The 21,135-nt window shown below is 43.4% G+C and overlaps 1 protein-coding gene across 1 annotated transcript in view; it reads right to left on the bottom strand.

The window, feature by feature from the left end:
• LOC308298144 (phosphatidylinositol-binding clathrin assembly protein-like) overlaps positions 1 to 21,135 on the bottom strand; it is a 110,031-nt gene that overhangs the window by 18,262 nt on the left and 70,634 nt on the right. Inside the window, exons 6-8 of the mRNA XM_080741700.1 lie at positions 10,348 to 10,512; positions 8,638 to 8,670; positions 5,590 to 5,738 (exon numbers count right to left, since the gene is read on the bottom strand). Coding sequence (XP_080597826.1) covers positions 5,590 to 5,738; positions 8,638 to 8,670; positions 10,348 to 10,512 — 347 coding nt within the window. The remainder of the gene's footprint in view (positions 1 to 5,589; positions 5,739 to 8,637; positions 8,671 to 10,347; positions 10,513 to 21,135) is intronic.

A 21,135-nucleotide genomic window follows, 5' to 3' on the forward strand; every position in this document is an offset into this window, starting at 1 on the left:
TGAGGACGGTGAGGGCTTTGAGATGCCTGCGTGTCAGGTGTTATCAGGGGCGTCGCACCAAATTCTGGGCCCTGGGTACAAGGATTGAACTCCCGTGAATGCTTTAACTATTGAAAAATAGCAGATATACAAGCTCGCAGCGCGGCACCGAGTGCCGCGCTGCGAGCTTGTAGATCTGCTATTTTTGAAGATTTTGAAGTCCTTCTAAGGTTTTTTGAAAAAAACTATGTTTCTATGTCCGTGGTGCTCAAACCTTTTCATGTGAAGGACCCCCAAAATGATATGGATTTGGCCACGGACCCTCATCTAAAAAAAAATCGTTCCAGGGACCCCCCAGAAGCCAAAATCTGAGTTACAAATGTTCGCTTAAAAAATACACATTTTCACGACTTTTCAAAAATAGCAGATCTACAAGCACTCGGTGCCGCGCTGTGAGTTCGTATATATCTGCTATTTTTCTATAGTTAAAAGTATATCAAATAATCAAGGCCCCTCCACCTTGGGCCCTAGTAACTCAGTCCCACTCCCCCCCCCCCCCCCCCCCCCCCTTGTGCCGCCCCTGGTTGTTATTGCGGCCCCGCTGTCTTGACATGTGGTGTGCAACGCATTGAGAACAATGCGCCCATCAAGGGGGCAGGCGAAACGGTGTTTTATTCATTGATTGCGTTTGTGGAAAATTGACCATTTCACAGTTTGAGCGGCACGCTCTTCCCCCCCCTCCCTCCCTCACTCCCTCCCCTTCTATCTCTGCCTCTCTCTGTCTTTGACTGACGCGTGGAAATGTCCACTTTTGGAATCCGCACACAGACAAGACACACCGGCGCAGACAGCTCGAAATTCATACAGATTATTTGGTTCCTGTCAAGAGGTTCACAACAACAACATTTCACCAGATTCTATTTGAACCCATGATGTTGTAACCCATTTCTCACCCAGTGCCAATTGCCTAAGCTCTGCTCTCCCTCTGCCACGCCTGGGGAGACAACAGACTGACCTCATGCTTCCTTCTATGCACGAGTAGTGCAAGTTGCTTCTTTTCACCTGACAGGAGACAACGTTCAGTTTGGACGTAGTGCGTGGAAGGAACACTTTATTCCAACCAGTTCCTTTCCTCTCCGCCAGGGGGAGGCATTATAGAGACCAGGATTACTGCATGTTTTTGTGTGGGTATCTACCATAGGAGACACAGGGAGAACATGCAAACTCCACACAGAAAGGAACTGGTTGGCTATTATTAAGAATATCCACAACTTTCCAACATCCCATCGTGCATTGCGCAGAAGGCGAGCAGCATTTCCGGCGCCGCAGCCGAGTGTGATCTACAAGCTCACAACTATGGCTCACAACGGTTGCATCTGCGACGCGATGTGAGCTTGTATGTCTGCTGTTAACCGGAAGTGTCCTGCAGATAATGCTACAGTAATGTCTTGCGGAAACAGGTGGATACGTTGAAACCTATTCTGTTGCTAAATCCATCCATCCATCTAAAGTAAATCCTTGAGCAGCTCAATTCTCATAAATCTCTTTTTATTTTCTCCAGTATTGTACGAGGATCATTTTCCATTTTTCTCAACCCCCAGCCAGACTCTGAACTTATCAGTTATGCGTGGCCCCGCGCTGCGTCCGCTGAAGGCATGCGGAACGCACAGGGGCCGAGGATGTTATTTCAGAGAGTAAACAGAGCGGGGCTCCAGACTTTAAACAAGTGACTGGCAGGAATGCAGAGGAGAGAGAGAAGTTCAAGGTGAGAGAGAGAGGAGCAGACAGGGGAGGTTTCACAGCAGTATAAAACTACCTCGTTGTAAAAGGAGTCAGAGGCGTCAATTGGGTATGCCAAGGTATGGCAGCTGCCAATAAAATGTACTTCTTAGGGACAGGTCGTTTTTTTAAAGAAGGGTACCCCTGGAGAAAAATAGGTGAGGGTCATGCCTTTCTAATTTTATTCCAAGGGGAGTCATACAAATTTGTATTAATCAAATAGTCAATTTTTATATGCAGACAATGTCGACCATTACTACAAATTATTAAATATTATACTTAATGTCACATTTTAATATCAAAATATATCATAGCACAACATATTGTGACACTCCTAGGGAGGGTTGTTCTTTTTTCTTTTATGTCTTTGGGAGGGTCATTGAATTGTTTTACAGTCATGGGGAGAGTCATGGCAATTTATATCCGAGCACATATATTTTCTCGAGGGGTTCTTCTTTTAAAAAAAAAAAATCATCATGACTGTTTCTAAGGCAACATGACTGGTAACATGACTGGTGTCTTGCACGCGCGCCAAGACACCAGTCATGTTGCCATACCTTCAGCTTTTTGCTGAATGGACGCCACTGCAGCAGTATGAAACTACCTTGTTGTAAAAAAGAAGTGTTTGTGAACAGAGAATGAATACTTACATAACTAGCATAGAACATTCCATTCTGCCCCCGGGGAAAGAAAGCACAGGGAAACAGGACAGACAGATCAGACAGACAGACAGACAGAAAGGACAGACAGGACAGACACAGATGGAGGGAGCGAAGGTGAAAGTGAATGAACGAGTGACCAGAGAGAACGAGATCAAGCAAAAAGAAGTGAGAGGGAGGAAGGAAGGCGATTGGATGATGAAGCGAAACAGACGGAAAGTAGACGGGGGGGGGGAAATGAAAAAAATATGATGGCAGCAGGAAGGAAAGGAATGATAAAACAGAGGAAGAGAGGAGAGGAATGGAGGAGGAAATGAAGAAAATAAGGGAGAGAAAAATGAAAAGAATGTAAGTCCAGGAGAAATGGCCAGGAATGAGAAATGGAGAGAGAGGGAGGAGAGAGAGAGAGAGAGAGAGAGAGAGAGAGAGAGAGAGAGAGAGAGAGAGAGAGAGAGAGATGGAGAGAATAGGAGGACGAAGAGAGGGAGACAGGAAGTGTTAGTGACAGTTTGTCGTTGTCAGCCAGAAGCTGCACATCACAGATCAGGAGGACAATCAGGGGCTGGCGAGCTCAGTGTGCGCGCGTGCACACACACTAGGGCATTCACCGAATATTCGAATATCAAAAGGGGAACACACACCGGATCCCATTATTTTCAATGAACTAACCCACACCGGCGGCGTCAAACGCGCACAGCCACGGGTCTGATTCAGACCCAGTGAATTTCAGACCACCTCGCCTCGCCTGCCGCGCCGATACGCTGCTGTTTTATTTTTCCAGCGCTGCCACACGGTGAACATGTTCTCCCATGGTTCTCAAACCATGGGAGAACCACCACCGGGGGAAATGGATATGCTGTGTGGCAGCGCACCGCATCCAGTTGGGGTTACCGCGCAGCACTTCACGTGCGTCGATACCGCAACGCAACGCTGCGCAGCCGCCCGCGTCCAGTGTGTGCTCCCCTATTCAACGTTGTTCACCGAAATCGAATATTCGCTTTTTTTTTTTCTTTAAAAATACTGTATATATATGTGGCGGAGAGAGTCGCAGCCCCAGCCTGAAGCCTCAAAAGTCTAGTATCTGCCCTCATTCCATAGGGATATCCCTTTGGAGTAATGGTTAAGATATTGGACTTTCACACGGGAGACCCGGGTTCGAAGCCGGGTGGGGAGGTTCGGATCACCTCCGTTACATATATATATTTCTTCATGGTTTATAAAGCTTGGCTAGATAGGAAGTCAAAAGAACCATGAAAAGCACTTGGAATTGTAGGTATTACATTTAATATGACTCGGTTGTGCAGATAAATATTGTGAAAATAGGAGATCTACATGCTCACAACGTCTCACGTTTTCTGCTATTTTCACAATGTTCGCCTCTTGCTTACTTAATATTTGAGTTTGGCCAGAACACTTTGAGGTTGAATAATTCGAATACTAAAAATCGCTATTCGTGAATGCCCTAACACACACACACACACACACACACACACACACACACACACACACACACACACACACACACACAGATGTAAAAGTATATGCTTTTTTTTTTTGTAAAATTATCAATAATGCAATATAGAAATACGCTGTTACAAGTAAAAGTCCAGAATTCAAAATGTACTCAAATACAAAATGTTTTTGTACCTGCAACTAGTAACTAAAAAGTAACTAATGTTTTTAAATAAATGTACAGCAGTGGAGTAAAAGTACAATATTTGGATCCAAATGTAGTGGATAAGAAGTAAGAAAGTAAGGGATTTGGAAATACTCAAGTAAAGTACAACTACTTAAAAATGGTACTTAAGTACAGTACCTACTGTACATAAATGTACTTAGTTACTTTACACCACTGACACACACACACACACACACACACACACACACACACACACACACACACACACACACACACACACACACACACACACACACACACACACACACACACACACACACACACACACACACACACACACACACACACACACACTCTCTCTCACTCTCTCTTTTGGCTGCAGACAGGACATTCAAGCAGAACGTCACTGGGGAATACATGCTCATGCAAGTTAACAAAGACACAAATACACACACAGATATATGCATGTGTGTGTGTGTGTGTGTGTGTGCGTGCGTGCGTGCGTGCGTGCGTGCGTGCGTGCGTGCGTGTGCGCACGTGCATGTTCATCAAAGACCTTTGCTGTGTGAGTGTGAGCGTACATGCATGCATGTGATTGTTTGTAGAGTACTTGCATTCATCCCCATGTGGATATTAACCAATTTAGACCAGATATTCTAAAAGTGTCTACTAAATACTAATGGTTTCCTGAAAAAGTATATTTCTATAGTACAGGGGTCTTCAACGTTTTAAGGCCAAGGACCCCTTAGTTGGGAGAGAGATGAAGCAGTGACCCCCACAACCTGTTCATAGATTCCATATAGTTTCATTGTTTTGACGGCACAATCGTCAGTGTATTTTGGATTCATGTCAATTTGTGTTTTCAGATATTTAACCACTTGAACTGTCAATACTTAATAAACTTGACCTTTCAATTTGTACTTAGTCTTCTCTTTTCCCCCTCTACACCAAAGTATAGGTCTAGATGTGACCTGACGGACACTTATCTCCCGATTAGGGAGTCTTACTAGTGTTTAAAGTGGTTAAAAATCTAAAGGTGACACTGACACTTTCAAGGTCTAAATGTGTGTGTGTGTGTGTGTGTGTGTGTGTGCGCGTGTGTGTGTGTGTGTGTGTGTGTGTGTGTGTGTGTGTGTGTGTGTGTGTGTGTGTGTGTGTGTGTGTGTGTGTGTGTGTGTATGTGTGTGTGTGAGAGAGCGTTATTGTTCTTGCTACATACTGAGCTCCAGAAATAGGTTTTGACCAACAGTGTGAGGACATTTTTGGAAAGTGAGGACATTTTTGCAGTCCTCACTAAATTTAGGGTTGTGTAAAGGGTTAGGGTTAGGTTTAGGGTTAGGTTTAGGGTTAGGGTTAGGGTTAGGGTTAGGTTTAGGGTTAGGTTTAGGGTTAGTGGTTAGGGTAAGGCCACAGGAATGGAAGAAAAATCAATGTAAGTCAATGGAGGTCCTCAGTATGTAGCAAAAACAAGAATGTGCGTGTGCGTGTGTGTGGGCATGCATGTGTGCATGCGTGCGTGCGTGCTCCACTCACCACATGTTGTACGGGGATGGGCTGGGGGTTGATGGGTGCCGGGCCCCACTGTGTGCTGGACATGGTCTTGTTCTGCCAGTTGTGACCGCCCGTCAGCTTCTTCTCCCCCGGCTGGCCCCACTGCATGTCCGGCCTGGACAGGTACACACACATGCACACACACCACCACAAGGAGGGGTTAATTCTTTGATTTAGTCTTAGTCTTTTGAATAACACACCATTTAGTCTTAGACTAGCCTTCTGAAATTGTTTAGTCTTAGGACTAAATATCAAATATATTAGTCTTTTAGTCTTAGTCTCAATGCAATGTTAACACAATGGCTGCCAGTTCCTCCTTAAGACGTCGAGTGCAGCGGTTCTCAAAGTGGATTCCAGGGACTTTGTGGCTTCCTTTATGGGGTCTTTATTGACCCATACTATTCTTTAACACTGACACTGACAGTGTACAAATGTATACTGTCAAAGTTAAGGGGAGACCTTGAAATGTAAACGTTTAGGGCCACGGTGGCGCATTAGATAATTGGCACTGGGTGAAAATTAGGTTGGAAAAATTGTGGGATAAAAACAAGAAATGCTAAAGTCTACGGTACCGCTGAGCACCCCCCCTGTGTCTGATTCAATGACAGTGTCGGGGAGTTTATACTTGGCCGCTTGTCCAGACCGCTCATTACATCTTGGAATAACCTCCGTCTGCAACGAACCTGAACGGCTGCCAAATGTGAACCGGCCCTTAGTCAGCAAAATGACAACAAAGGTTACCTGTGTGCACACGTGCACACACACACAGACATGCACGCGCACACACGTGTGCGCGCGCACACACACGCACAAACATATACCTGCATATAGCCGATCTACAAGCTTGTAGATCTGTTTTGTGTGCCAGTCTTGTATGATGAAGCAGGGCTTTACTTTATGAAAAATATATTATATGCAAATTTGAAACATGGATATATAGTGCAGGTGTTTCCGGCAGTATTTTGATGGAATCGTGCACTTTATGAAAGAAGCATGAAATTTGGCACACAGTTGGAACATGCCATATGGAACATTTTTGGCTATAGGGGCATCGCAGATTTGTCTTGGGAAACTTGTGGGAGCCAATCAAAGTTGGGCTCTCATAGACTTTACTATAGAGTAAAATAATACAAAAAATAAATACTGTAAATTCTCTTATAGGAACCCGGGCTATTATTTGTCTCAAGAGTAGCGGGCACCAGGCTCTTGTTGGAAGCAGGACAGTATAAGAGACAAGGCTTTTATTCCTATTTCTCAAAAATATCAGAATGATTCAGATCAGATTTTTTTTATTAGATACCGTATTTTTGGAAAAAAATATAAATATTATATATTATATATTAGGTTATTTATAAAGAAAAGCGTTTTTATTGGAAAATCATCATAGAAAGGCTCATACAGAGATAACATTCTGCTGTATTGTATTGCATTAACCAATTCATACTGAAAATCAGCTCCTCATAATGTGTATCAGAATAGAATACAGTCCACACAGCATACTGCTGGGGAATAAAAAGCACTACATTTCCCATCAAGCTCAGCGGCTCGTTTCGTCATTCAGATGCGACTCTCCCTGGTAAACAGGAACCACAGGATACTAGCATGGATACTAGTATAGCCGCATTAGCTTCATTGAGCTTCATTTACTGTTTGGATTAAACTTCCACGCTAAAGATCTCATGTGCGGCCGTCATCCACGCCGATGTTCGCGAGGACTACGCACACGCACGCGCCCCGGTAAGTTGCCAAAGTCATCCGTCTTTGCCAAACGGAACGTGAAATGAGCGGCGTCCAAATATCGCTGCGCAGTTTGTAGACAGTGTACGGTAAATCACCGTAACAGCTGGCTTGGGATGTGAGTGACAGTCAGACAGAGTGGAGAAAGGTACTCCTGAATGATACGTAACGTAAAAAAAAGAGGAAAAAGGAGGCTCTTATTGGAGCGTCGGCTCTTAATTACTTAATTCAATTGCGCACCCGGAAATTAAAGCAGGTCCGGTTCTTTATTAAATATAGGATATTATTAGAGCATTTACGGTATGCTTTAAGTAGCATGTGAGGGGTCAAACTAGGTGTTTTTCGGGATTCTGAATCCAATGCAAACATTTATTTTGCAGGAAAACCATTCCTTGGGCTAAAAACGGACCCCATATAAGTGATAAAAGTATGGTTTAGTGATGAGTCATCACTTTTCAACAGTTTTGTGGTGGCCGTTTCTCAGAAAGGAATGTTTTTCGTGCAAAACAAATGCTTGCATTGGATTCAGAATCCCGAAAAACACCTAGTTTGACCCCTCACATGCTACTTAAAGCATATTTATTTTTTGTATTATTTTACTCTATAGTAAAGTCTATGAGAGCCCAACTTTGATTGGCTCCCACAAGTTTCCCAAGACAAATCTGCGAGACAAAATTTTCCATATGGCATGTTCCAACTGTGTGCCAAATTTCATGCTTCTTTCATAAAGTGCACGATTTTTGCCTGAAACGCTCCCACTAATAGAAGGTTTCTGCCTGACAGTGATGATATAGTCAGGTGGAAACCTCTTGTGTCCAAAACTGTTCCTTTTGTATTATTAGAACACATTTTAGTATTGTGAGAATTGCCGATCTTATAGATTTTTCACTACTTTTGTGCGACATCTTGTATAATGAAATGGGGGCGTTAATTAAAAAAAAAAAAAAAAAAGATAGCGAGATTTCCGCCCATCAGCAACAATACATTTAACGCAATGCATCTGGGCTTTCCACACTTTATGAGTGTTTATGCCTTTTGTTACCGCTTGTTTTCGTGAAGAGCGCGCACGTTAAATTGCCTCGACTGCGCGCCGTGTGCGTGTTGAGTTATGTGTTGTGCACAGATGAGATAGTGGGCAGCGGTATCTAGGAGGCAGTATGGCACAGAGCCTATTCATATTGCTAGGGGGACGAACACTGCTCTGTGTGTGAACTATCATCGGTACTCATACAGTAACAGCACACACAGAGTCTCACACACACAGCTACTATTGTCACGTTTCTCGTGATGCTTACTTCTTGGCCACGGTCCCGCCGAACTGCAGATCTGTGGAGAGAGAGAGCAGAACAAAAGGGGAAAACACAATGAGGCTTTTTAATGCTTTGCGTGTTATGCGAGCTGCGAGATGACGGGGCCGCGGAAAAGGATGTGTGAAGAGGAAGGAGAGAGGATATGGGGGAGTGAAATGGAGAGGAATCGACGCACACACAGAGACAGTTAAAGAATCATGTATGTGTGGTGCCTGGTTGGACTGTGTCAGCTGACTGTCCTCCCTGCTTATCATTCTGTCCTCTGATAGCTCCTTAGAGGAAGGATGTCTTACTTAACACTCTGTGATAACGAGTCAGGATGAGTGTGCACTTTGACAGTCAGTGGTCATCGCCCTGCTGGCTTGTGGTGGACATTTTTGTAAACGGACTTACAAAATGAGCGCATATTTCCATAAACACATAAAGAGCTAGCCCTGAATGACCATAACCTGGTCTGTAACTCTGAGAGTGTGTTCAAAATGGAACCAAAACGGGTCCTTGCAAATAAAAACGTTTGAGAACCACTAGTACTAGTTGGACGTGCCATAGACATAAGCCCCATTTCCACTGTAGGGCCGACCCAGAACTAGAACCAGAACTTTCCAGAACCAAGAACTTTCAAGAACCTGTGAAGTTCTGGGACCAAGTTCTGCTTATGTTTCCATATAACTAGAACTAACCAAGAAGGTCCCAAAAAAAGACCAGCAGCGCTGCTGGCACCGCCCATAGGTTCCCAGAACTCAAGTTTAGTTCTACCTCAGGAGCAGGACCTAAAAAAGGTTCCAGGAACCTCGTCTGGAACCAGGCCGTGTGCAATGGAAACAAAACCAGAACCCCAAAAAATGGTTCAGGTTCCTGAAAGTTCTGGTTCCACCTTGCAGTGGAAAAGGGGCTATTGTGAAGAAAACCTGGACACTTGACATTCAGTAATTGGGACTTGGGATGATACTTCTAAAGGTGTGTAAAAAAGAAAACCTAAAATTTGCCACGGACCAGGACTAGTCCGGGACAATCGCCAATCTGCTACTGTTTTTTAAATCAGCGACTTTTGACATGTGACGTTGTAGTGTGCTCAAGTAGGGTGTGAATCTACGAGAAAGAAAAAAAAACTTGGGCAGGGCTAGGGCATTCACGAATAGTGATTTTTAGTATTCGAATTATTCAACCACAAAGTATTCGAATAGTCAAATATTCGACAGGACTGGCCAAACTGTCAAATATTAAGTAAGCAAGAGGTGAACATTGTGAAAATAGCATATCTACATGCTCACAACGGCGTTGTGAGCATGTAGATCTGCTATTTTCACAATATTTATCTGCGGAACCGAGTCACATTAAATGTAATACCTACAATTCCAAGTGCTTGTCAGGGTGGGGGTCCCCAGTTCAAATATGTTTATTTTAGGGATCACGGCCTAAAAAGGTTTGAGAAGCCCTGGTAAAGAGCATTATAAAAATGCATCCACCAGGGGCATTGACAACTAATCCTTATGACTTCCTATCTAGCCAAGCTTTATAAAATATATATTTTCTAAAGGGAAAACAATACAAAAATAAAAATAAGCGAATATTCGACTTCAGCGAACAACGTCAAATAGTGACTTTGATATTCGAATATTTTAATATTTGGTGAATGCCCGAGGCGGGGGCGGTGATGTCGTCAGATTGTGTGTGTGTGTGTGTGTCCACTCACTGCCTACGAGGTTGGCCAGAGAGGAGTCCAGGTCGTTGGCGAGCATCTTGCCTCCGACAGGGTGGATGGTCATGGGCAGAGGCTGCTGCTGGTGGTGGTGGTGATGGTGGGGGGCCATGTGTGTGGGGACCGTGGGCTTCAGGAGCTCCCCTAGGGAGTCGAAACCTGAACACAAGGACACCGGGTTGTTACGGACGGCCATAGCTCAATGGTTAGGGCAGGGGTTTTCAAACTTTTTTTGACTCGGGGCACCTCTGTAAAAAAAAACGTTTTCATCCACGGCACCCCAGAAAATACGCAGTTTTTTTAAAGAATCTTACGTCATATTGAAGAAATATCAGTTTCCATCAGAACTGACTGAAAATAACTAACCTTATTACTTGACGTTTAACTACTTGAACCCCATCATCTCTATTCTAGGGGGAAGGTTCACCGAAAATAGCCGATCTACAAGCTCACAACGAATCACGCTGTGACGCGTTGTGAGCTTGTAGATCGTCTATTTTTGGTGAAGAGAGTTGTCGTAGATGGAAAAATCACACCCGTGTGAACTGAGCGGTGGTTTACCCACCTCATAGATCATGTGTACCGTTTTTTGTGACATTTGAAGAAAATATGTAGGAAAAGGAGCAAAAAGTGTGTTTTGGAGCAAATTCAAGATGGCGGAAAATCTATCCTGGCGCAAATGGGCGCGGCCTATATGGGGTGATGCGTCTTGACCCAAGGAATCCAGGGAAAAAAAAAATTAATTTTCCGATCTACGGTTCAAGAGTTACGGGGCAAAACGTAAAGTGGGCCGTTATAGCGCCACCATGAGGCCGAGTGATGTAATTATTTTTCGATTCATTCTTAAAATCATTATGAATCTCCTCTCCGAGGTTTGAAACTGTAGCTCCTATGGTTTACGAGAGAAAAATACTTGAAAGTGATTTCTTGCATTGTCCCATTATAAGTCAATGGGGACAATTAAGCGTCGTTTTTTGCCGATTATGTCGGCATGGTAAGGCGGATCGGAACGAAAGGTAATAGCACACCATTCCCGGCCGAGCCGCACATTTTGATGTATATATTGCGCGAGTGGCGTAAATGGTGCGGCACTAGTTACGCGCCGAAGTTTAGGCTACATACACGGACGGAGACAGACAGACCCACACACACGGCCACGTATAGGAGCGTTGTGACCACCGCTCAAAAATAACTCAAGTCAGGACTGTTTCACTAAGCATAGTGAAGTGATATTGATGAATTCCAAATGTTATCAAAGTATTCTGAGGCACCCCTGGACTGGCATAACGGCACCCACTTTGGGAAACCCTGGGTTAGGGAGCCCGCCTGGGGAACCAGCGCCCCTGGTTGTCCCTGGTTCGATTCCAGGCCAGGCCAGGCAATGTCGATGTGTGTCCCTGATTCTTAACCCCTAATTGCTCATCGCGCTCCTTGGGGGCAGCGAATCAGCTGGGTTGGGCCGGAAATACTGAATTTCCCTCGTGGGAGGAGTAGGTAAACTTTTTTTTTTTTTTTTTTTTTTTTTAATGGTTAACGGAAACTAACGAGATAACGAATACTACAACTTAAAATGTTGTTTAAAACGTTTATTAACTGAATGAAAAGAACATCTGAAAGATAACTAACTGAAACTGTATTGTGTTTACAAAGCTAACTAAGACAAACTGAAATTATAGACAAAATGCCCTTAATTAATTTTTTTCTCGTTGAATATACACATATATCGTACATATTACATAGCATATATTATAGTATATATTTTAAATGGTATCTTTTGCTGAGTTTTATTACACAATACTTGCTGAACAGACAGAAAGACAGACAGATAGAGATTGAGTGGCAGTGATGGCGTCAAATTTCAGAATGGCAGATCATCTAAATCATCGGTTCTCAAAGTGGTTCCAGGTACCCCCAGGGGTCCTTGAGGTGGTTCCAGGGGGTCCCCAGATAAATGATGGCTAGAAAATGTTAACACTATAAATCTCGTATGGGGGTCCCTTGGCACAACATCTTTTTCAGATGGGGGTCCGTGGCCAAGTACACATTCAATTAGGGGTCCTTGACATTGAAAAGTTTGAGAACCAGTGATCTAAATCACTGCCTCTGTGTTCACATCCCAGCACTCATTCTAACAAGGGCTAGCCCGTACCCAGCACTTCGGCTATTTGTGTGTGTGTGTGTGTGTGTGTGTGTGCGCCTCTGCGTGCGTGCACGTGTGCGGGCGAGTGACATAGAGAGAATCACACAGGGACAGAGAGGAAGAGAGAGAGAGAGAGCAATCCAGAGAGGAAAAGATTAAAAAGGAGAAAATAAATGAGCTTGGTAAAAAAAAAACTAAAAGAAACACATTCATCTCATTGTCTCCCGTCCGTGGACGAGCGACAGCAGTAATTTCCGGTGGACAAACACACGTGCGTGTTTGTGTGTGCATGTGTCAGTGTGTGTGATTGTGTGTGTGTGTGTGTGTGTGTGTGTGTAACACACTGCATGTGTGTGGATAATTGGCTGTGTTAACAGCTCCCACATGCCAGCACTCATCCAGCTAATGGTGAGAAGCAATATATCACTCTAATGCTGCACACGGAGAGAGCAGGCACGCGCACACAGTCGACATCAAAGGGGGCTCGAGCCCCTGCCCTTTTATCTGCCTGTAAAAAAGTGCCCTCTCCAGACCATGAATGCAGTTTTTACTACGGTGAAAGAAATGCAAATGCCCCTCTTTCCATGCCGTACCTGAAGGCAGCATTCAAGAGAATCGCCTTGTCCAAACTCTCCAGAACTTATTAAGTTGCAATAATTGCCCTCTCTGTGTTTAGTGCGGTATCAAGTACCAAAAATAGCCGACCTCCGAGCTCCTCCAAGGAGTGAGCTTGGTGGACTGCTATCTTCTATATGTTCACCCCCTGAAATGTCAGCCCCTGCCTCTCTAACATTCTCTGCACGTCCATGATGCATGCGTGTGTGTGTGTGTGTGTGTGTGTGTGTGTGTGTGTGTGTGTGTGTGTGTGTGTGTGTGTGTGTGTGTGTGTGTGTGTGTGCGTGCGTGCGTGCGTGCGTGCGTGCGTGCACTGCGGTGGTATGTGTGGGAGAGGTGAAAAGAGGATGTGGTGAAGGAAGGTTGGTTTGTGGAACAAAAGTCTAATGAGGATGGACAGATAAGATTAAGAACAAAAAAAGTCTTGGATTAGAGAATAGCGCGATAAAACTCTTTGGTCCCGAGTGTGTCACCATTCAACCACTCACACCGATAAAGAAGTGCTGGGGATTGACCCATACAGATGTATACAGTACATGATATACTATGGACATTAGTGCTAGAAAAGTTAGTGCGTTGTACACAGGATTGATAGATATTTTTGGGGCTGGTTGCCTTTTTATTGATAGTACAGTAGGTAGACATGAAACAGGGAGAGAGATGGGGAGTGACATGCCGCAAAGGCCGCCGGGATTGGGACTCGAACCCACGACGCGCTGTCAGGCATCAGAGCTTATGCGTTATGCGCCTGGACCACTAGGCCAGCGGGCGCCCCCGTACATTCTCTTAATAATACTGCTGGATGATCTACTGGTTCCGTGTCAAATTGTGCAAGTGTCACTTGCAGCAAGTGAGCACCCGCGCACGCACGCACGCACGCACGCACGCACGCACACACACACACACACACACACACACACACACACACACACACACACACACACACACACACACACACACACACACACACACACACACACACACACACACACACACACACACACACACACACACACACACACACACACACACACACACACACACACACACACACACACACACACACACACACGACAACAGCTTGTCGCAAGTCACGTCACCTCTGTAATTTAATTCATGAATCCAGGAACATTATCAGTAGCCGCTGCCTACCTACAGACTACAGCACTTAACAGGTCCATTGATGGGGTCTGTGGCGACTAGTTTTATAGCCCCGTGTAGAGATGCTTCAGGAGATTAGTGTTGGTGTGCGTGTGTGCGTGCGTACGCGGTTTGGAAGTCTGTGTGTATTTCCCCATAGGAGCCGCCCAAGTGACTTTAGGTTAACCAATCATCATTCTTCTGCAAAGTGCATTGGCTCATCAAGTTAGTGAGAGAGAGGCCAGACACTTTCACTAGTTCAGTGGTTCTCAACCTCCACAAATTATTTTGGGGGGTCCCCAGATGATTAACTTAATGTGACACATTGTTTTCTCACTCAACAGTAAACAAACCAACATAAAGTTTAAGTGTATATTGCGTATTTGCACATTTGTAAAGTAACAATTTAAGGACTTTTTAATACCTCTAAAATGACATTAAACACTGGCCAAATTGTCAAATATTAGAGGCAGAAATTATTTTGGGGGTTGCGGCCTGAAACGGTTGAGAACCACTGCTCTGGTTCATGACTAGTATGAGAGCACAATGCCTGTACAGTAAGTTAGTTGGATGACAACAGATAAACTCTGTCCGCAGGCAGAGTGAAACAGCAGTTGAATCTCAGAACGCAGCGCAGTAACGCCCCCATTTAAATCACAGTAACTATAACAGCGTTACTGAATGTGAAAAGTTAACGCGAGAAGTATTTGCGTTACGTAACTCTACTTTGGTAATGTGTTAGTCCCAACACTCTTTGCATATCTGCTATTTCTTTTTTTTATCCTTTCTCAGTTTTAATGGGTGGAGTATGTAAAAGGCCTTTCGCAGGCATAGAAAAACAGCAAACAAAACAACAAAATATATCAGAGAAAAAAAATGAAGAAGAGCAGGATGAGGAGAGGGGAGGCTACGGCAGGGCAAGGGTTAACGGCAGCAACCGGGGAAGACAAGAAAAAAATATGTTTTAAAGAAAAAAATAAGCGAAGCAAGGCAGAGAGAGAGAGGGATAATATTTAGTTAGGAAGTGGTGTGTTCGTTTGACAGCGGTGCTGACACAGTAGAGACAGAAAAACACTGTTTCCTGCTAGGCAAGCAAATAGGGAGGGAGGGGGGAGGGGGGGGAGAGAGAGAGAGAGAGAGAGAGAGAGAGAGAGAGAGAGAGAGGGAACAAGAAATGGAGTCAGAGAAAATGAGAGGTAAAACATGGAGAGGATTTTCCTCCTCTCGTTCTTCATCTTCCCGGCTATAACTGGAGTGTTATTTTTGTCGTTTGTGTGGACCGCTGTGATCCGGATAGCACTTTATGTTAACGTCTGTCAATCGCACAGGAGTGAAATGAGGGAAGGAAGGAGGGAAAACTGGAATAAACATGCTGTACAGTGACGGAAAGCAACTAAGTACAATTACTTGAGTACTGTATTTTAAACACTTAAACCATACATGAGCAACTGGCGGCCACATGCTATCCACCTGCGGCCCGCAGGTTGATATCTGAATACAGATATGTTATTGCTTTCAGCTGTTACAATTCCAAACATGCATGCAGACATGACCTGCTTTAATGACTTCAGTCCATGACTAGTATTACATTTGTATAGTCTTTTTTATGTCCAACATATTTGTATTTAAGTTCATCAAGTATAACTAAATTCATTTGAAATGTTTCTTTTCAGTATTCAAATTAAAAAAAATAGCAGAAAATTATTCAGGATTTCAATTAAAATATAGCAAAAAATAGTCTATCTACAAGCTCAAAATTGCAGTGGGACACGTTTTGAGCTTGTAGATCGGCTATTTTTACTACATTTGTGACATAGAATGACAAAGTAGGGCATTCATTTATGAAAAAATATATACGCAATGTGGCCCTCTGGAGTAAGTGTGGAAATATAGTGGCCCTCTCCATCATCAAAGTTGGCAAAAAAGCTGGGAACTACTTTCTTGTAGCTAGGAACTTTCTTGCAGACCTTGTAGTGAATTATTAGTTATAGTGAAATAGTTTTAATTGGTACATGTCTATGATTTTTTCATGTTGCCATATTGTAACCGTTTTAGAAAAGTAATAAGCCACTTGGCATGTGGTAACTGTATTTTATAATGGCTGAGAGGATTGGACACACTTGGCTGTGCCTCGTGTCTCACCAAGCCTCTCAGCCGTTATAAAATACCAGGTAACCACATGCCTCGCGTGGCTTATTGCTTCATTAATACCCGCTAGTTAATTGCACTGGGTGAAGGGAGTGATAAAAGCCACAGAGGGTGATTGTTATAAACCAAGATGTATCTAGGGGCATCCTCACTGTTGAAGGCCAAACACACACACACGCACAAGGACACACACGCACACACACATCTATTGTGGATAGTTTGGCAGGATTCCTGGCTCAGGAGGACAGCGGTGTTGATCTGGGAGTAAAGGAACCGTAAGACAAGAGCAGAAAACACCTGACCTTCAACCGCTTCACAGAATGGCTGCGTACCAACGAGGGCAAGGCCAGCCAGCAGCGGCAACAGCACCTGCTGTGTTCTGAGCCCAACTCCCTCCCCGGTCTGTCAGGGAATCCCCAGCAGGACCACACATTACCTTTCTCATTAAACCGGAGTGTTAATCTAGTTATAATCACGTTAAAAGCGATGATCAAAATGCTCCGTTCTCATTGTCTTTAACAAATAAAGCCATGCGTATGTGATTAAATCATCACCTGGCATTTGCCGTGCCTCAATACTTTACTACTATATTGTAGTAAGCCTAGAATCAAGCCATCCAGGATGCTGGTGAATCATGACCATAACAAAAATGTCCATGACCAAAAATAAAAAGATAACCCTAATAAACAAAGGGTATTTATTGCGACCGAAGGTCACAGTTTAGTATGAGAAGCGGCACACCATGTCTCCGTCTGTCCGTCTGTCCATGTACGCTTTTTTACGGTTTATGGGTTTGCTGCTTAGATTTTCTTCCACGCTAACAGTAAACATCCGAGAGAGTGAAAGCCGACCATTACTTTTTGGATACGATGTTCACAAAAGGTAAGAAGTGCTTCATTCTGACGTCCGTGAACGGCGCTCGTCGGCCCGTACATGTGGCGGTCCGCGGTCGCCTGTCCTCTCGTCTTTCTTTGTATTCATGCTCCAATAGCACCCAGTTGCAGACTCGCAGACCTCGCAAACGTTGATATGTAGTAAGGGGAACATAAGAAAATCTGCGAAGTAAATCGTTACCAAGAAATTTCTTCACCAATGTTTCTAAAGGTGTGTAATAACATGTACTAAAAGGTTGAAATTCAACTCCTGGGGGAAACCTCATAAAAAAACTGATTTGTGTTTGTGTCCCATTAATTTATTATACAGGAAAAAAAATACAAAAAATAAAACTGCTTTAAGTAGCATGGTTTTGTGTTTGTGTCCCATTCTTTTAATGGGACACAAACACAAATCAGTTTTTTTATGAGGTTTCCCCCGGGAGTTGAATTTCAACCTTTTAGTACATATTATTACACACCTTTAGAAACACATTGGTGAAGAAATTTCTTGGTTACGATTTACTTCGCAGATTGGTCAAATATCTTATAAAATCCCCTTACTAATGTGAGCGCCTGAGCGGTGCTGTCTGCAGCTGTGTGCTTCTCTTCACATGAAGCGCCGAGTCTCCTCCTCGTTACGTTGTCTCCTCCTTGTTACGTTGTCTCCCACCCAAGTAAAGCCTGACTATACTTCGTTGTACGACGTGTGTTGTATGCCGAAAATAGCTGATCTGCAAGCTCACAACGCGTCGCATCCACGAGACAACGTGAGCTTGTAGATCAGCCATTTTAACCAACGCAGAAACATGCAGATGTGCACGACGGTTAGAAAGTTCTGCCTTCACAATAAGGGTGCAGGAAGACACTGGGGGCACTGGGCAACTAAATATTGTGGGCACGTCAATGTTAAGTTGGATGAAATAATTGCTGTGTGTGGTTCTATATGGGCTGTGTCAATAATTTTTACAAATAATAGCTTGAAGCAACGTCTAAAAAAACTACATTTGAAAATATTATGGTTAAAAAAAAGAACTAAAAAAGAACTAAGTTAGTTCATTTTGGTTAGTTCAAAATGTAGAATTATGAACTATGAAATTAACTAGCTAATTTTAGAAGTTTTTAACTTGAACTTGAACTGGTTCATGTTGAAAGTGAACTTTCCCAACACTGCCTATACCATACCATTATACTGTATACACTATACTAAGATATACAGTACAGCTATTCTGAGGAGACTGAGTGAAAGCCCAGGACTGATAAGAAAGAACACAGCACCGGTGGTTTAACCCATTTAGGCGTAGAATTATTGACTGCTTTAACTATTGAAAAATAGCAGATATACAAGCTCACAGCGCGGCACCGAGTGCCGCGCTGTGAGCTTGTAGATCTGCAATTCTTTGAAAAAAATCATGGACATTTTTGCAAATATTTGAATATCTCATTTTTAAAGTGAACACTTGTAACTCAAATATTTTGCTCTGAGGGGTCCCTGATACAATATTTTGAGATGGGGGTCCATGGCCAAATACATATCATTTTGGTGGTCCTTCTCATGGAAAGGTTTTAGAACCACTGACATAGTAGTCTCTCAAGAACAGACTAACTGAGCTCCGGTTAAGTGAAAAGGAGCTTTTCTTTGACGATGGCTAGCCAGATTTCTGACATAGAAACATAGGTTTTTCAAAAAATCTTAGAAGGATTCAAAAGACACTTATAGAATCAGGTCAAAATTCGAATTTTCACGATTTTTCAAAAATAGCAGATCTACAAGCTCGCAGCGCGGCACTCGGTGCCGCGCTGTGAGCTTGTATATCTGCTATTTTTCAATAGTTAAAGCATACAATAATGATACACAAAACGTGTACCCGTTCTAAATGGGTTAAATCAAAACGCCAAAAACTGAAATCCAACGAGGAGACAAAAGAGAGAAACAAACCATGGGAAGATTAGAACCGAGAAAGAATGAGAGACATCTCTGCCCTGACGCGACGTAGACAACAGAGTACAGATACACTGTCTGACAGCCGTCAGAGATACGAGCCACGGGAAGATTGAACGCGTATGGAGAGTCTAGTACAGACAGACAGACGGACAGATGAATAAAATACCAATGAGTGGAGTGGTGGGGAGAGGAGAGGAGAAAATGGCCTAAAGTGACAACTGAAAGCTTCGAGATAGGCATGGTATGATAATCGTTATTATCGTTTATCGTGATAAAAAAATAAAATAATAATAATCGTATCGTGGAGATTTTATTTATCGTGAAATTGTCCTCAGTCATGATTGACTTTTATAAAACGGACCTGGAAATAACGTTCTTGATAGTCTTTTTTTTTTTTTTTATTCTGTACCAAATCTCTTTGCCAAAAAATAGACGATCTACAAGCTCACAGCGCGTCACTAATATCGTCAATCACATCTTATTTTTGGTCACAATAATTGTGACATGACATTTTCATATCGTCCCATCCCTACTCCTAGGGTTTGGATTCTGGAACCGGAGAAACCAGAATCGGTTCCATCAAATTTAGAATTGTTTCCTGAAACCTTTTTTTTTTTCCAATGTGGACTTCACATCTGCTGTTTTGGGGCGTCAATTTAAAACAATTGAACAGATTTGACAATGTTATAGGTTAGACCAGTGTTTCTCAACCACTGTGCCTGGGGATCTTTGGTGTGCCCCTGAGAAGGGCCAAGTGTGCCCCTTGAAACTGCTTGAAAGCCAGTATTGTATTTATCATTTTAAAAATGATTTAAACTAGTGAAAACAGCCGATCTAAAAGCACACAACGGCTCGCGGTGCGAGGCGTTGTGTGTTTGTAGATCTGCTGTTTACACTACTGTTGTGCGACATCCTTGAATGATGCAGCAGGGCGTTACTTTGCGAAGAAACGTACACATTTGAAACTTGGAGATACAAGGTTTCTTCCCGACAGTGACGATATTTACACCCCCGTATTATGTTGGTGTGCCCATGGATTCTTGAGACATGAAAAGTGTGCCCATACAGAAAAAAGGTTGAGAAACACTGAGTTAGATGCTTAATCGTTCGACTATTTAAACCAGTAGCTTTGACAGTCATTAAATCTCATTAAGGGCAGATCTGACTCTGTTTAGAACAGGTTCCCAAACCTTTTAGCCCGTCCCTCGCCCGTGACCCAAAAGAGAAATTAAAGCATTCAACCGGGACCCAAACTAGAGAAAATAGCCACGTAGTGAGGTTGCAGATACGCTATTTTGACCACTTCTAAACACCTTTGAATTTTTTTCATGGAAATTATTTTATTTATTTACGAAAAAGAGAACATCAACTCGCGACCCATGAAAATGAGTCTGTGACCCACAAACAGGTCCCGACCCATTGACGCACGCGAGAGGATTTAGCAAGGACCGCGGGGAGAGCGGCGTCTCTCCCAAGGCATGTCCTTCTGGAGTTGTGCCACACTTTGGAACCTCGCTTAAGGAGAAAACCCTGACTGGAGGGCCATACCGGTGCCAGGACAGGTGCTCTCCGTGTTGGGGTTCTTGGCCACCAAGCCTCCGTGGGAGGACTGGGGAATAGGTATACCGCCAGGGACACGCAGAGAATGTTAGAGAGGCAGGGGCTGAAATTTGGAAAAGTGCCTTTTGGTGGAAAATATCGAAAATAGCTATTTTCGGTACTTGATAGGGCTGTCACGATTATGACATTTTACATGACGATTAATTGTCACTCAAACAATTGCGATTAACGATTTAATTGTGTTTTAGTCGTTGACAATTACATTTCTGTTTGGCTTTTAGGCTTTGAAGTTTAGGCTTTTAGGCTTTTTGACGATTATGTAATAATTGAGACAGCCCTATACCACACTAAACTAAACGTAA

The sequence above is a fragment of the Nannobrachium achirus genome, assembly GCF_963921795.1.
Source record: "Nannobrachium achirus genome assembly, chromosome: 14".
Taxonomy (NCBI): Eukaryota; Metazoa; Chordata; class Actinopteri; order Myctophiformes; family Myctophidae; genus Nannobrachium; species Nannobrachium achirus.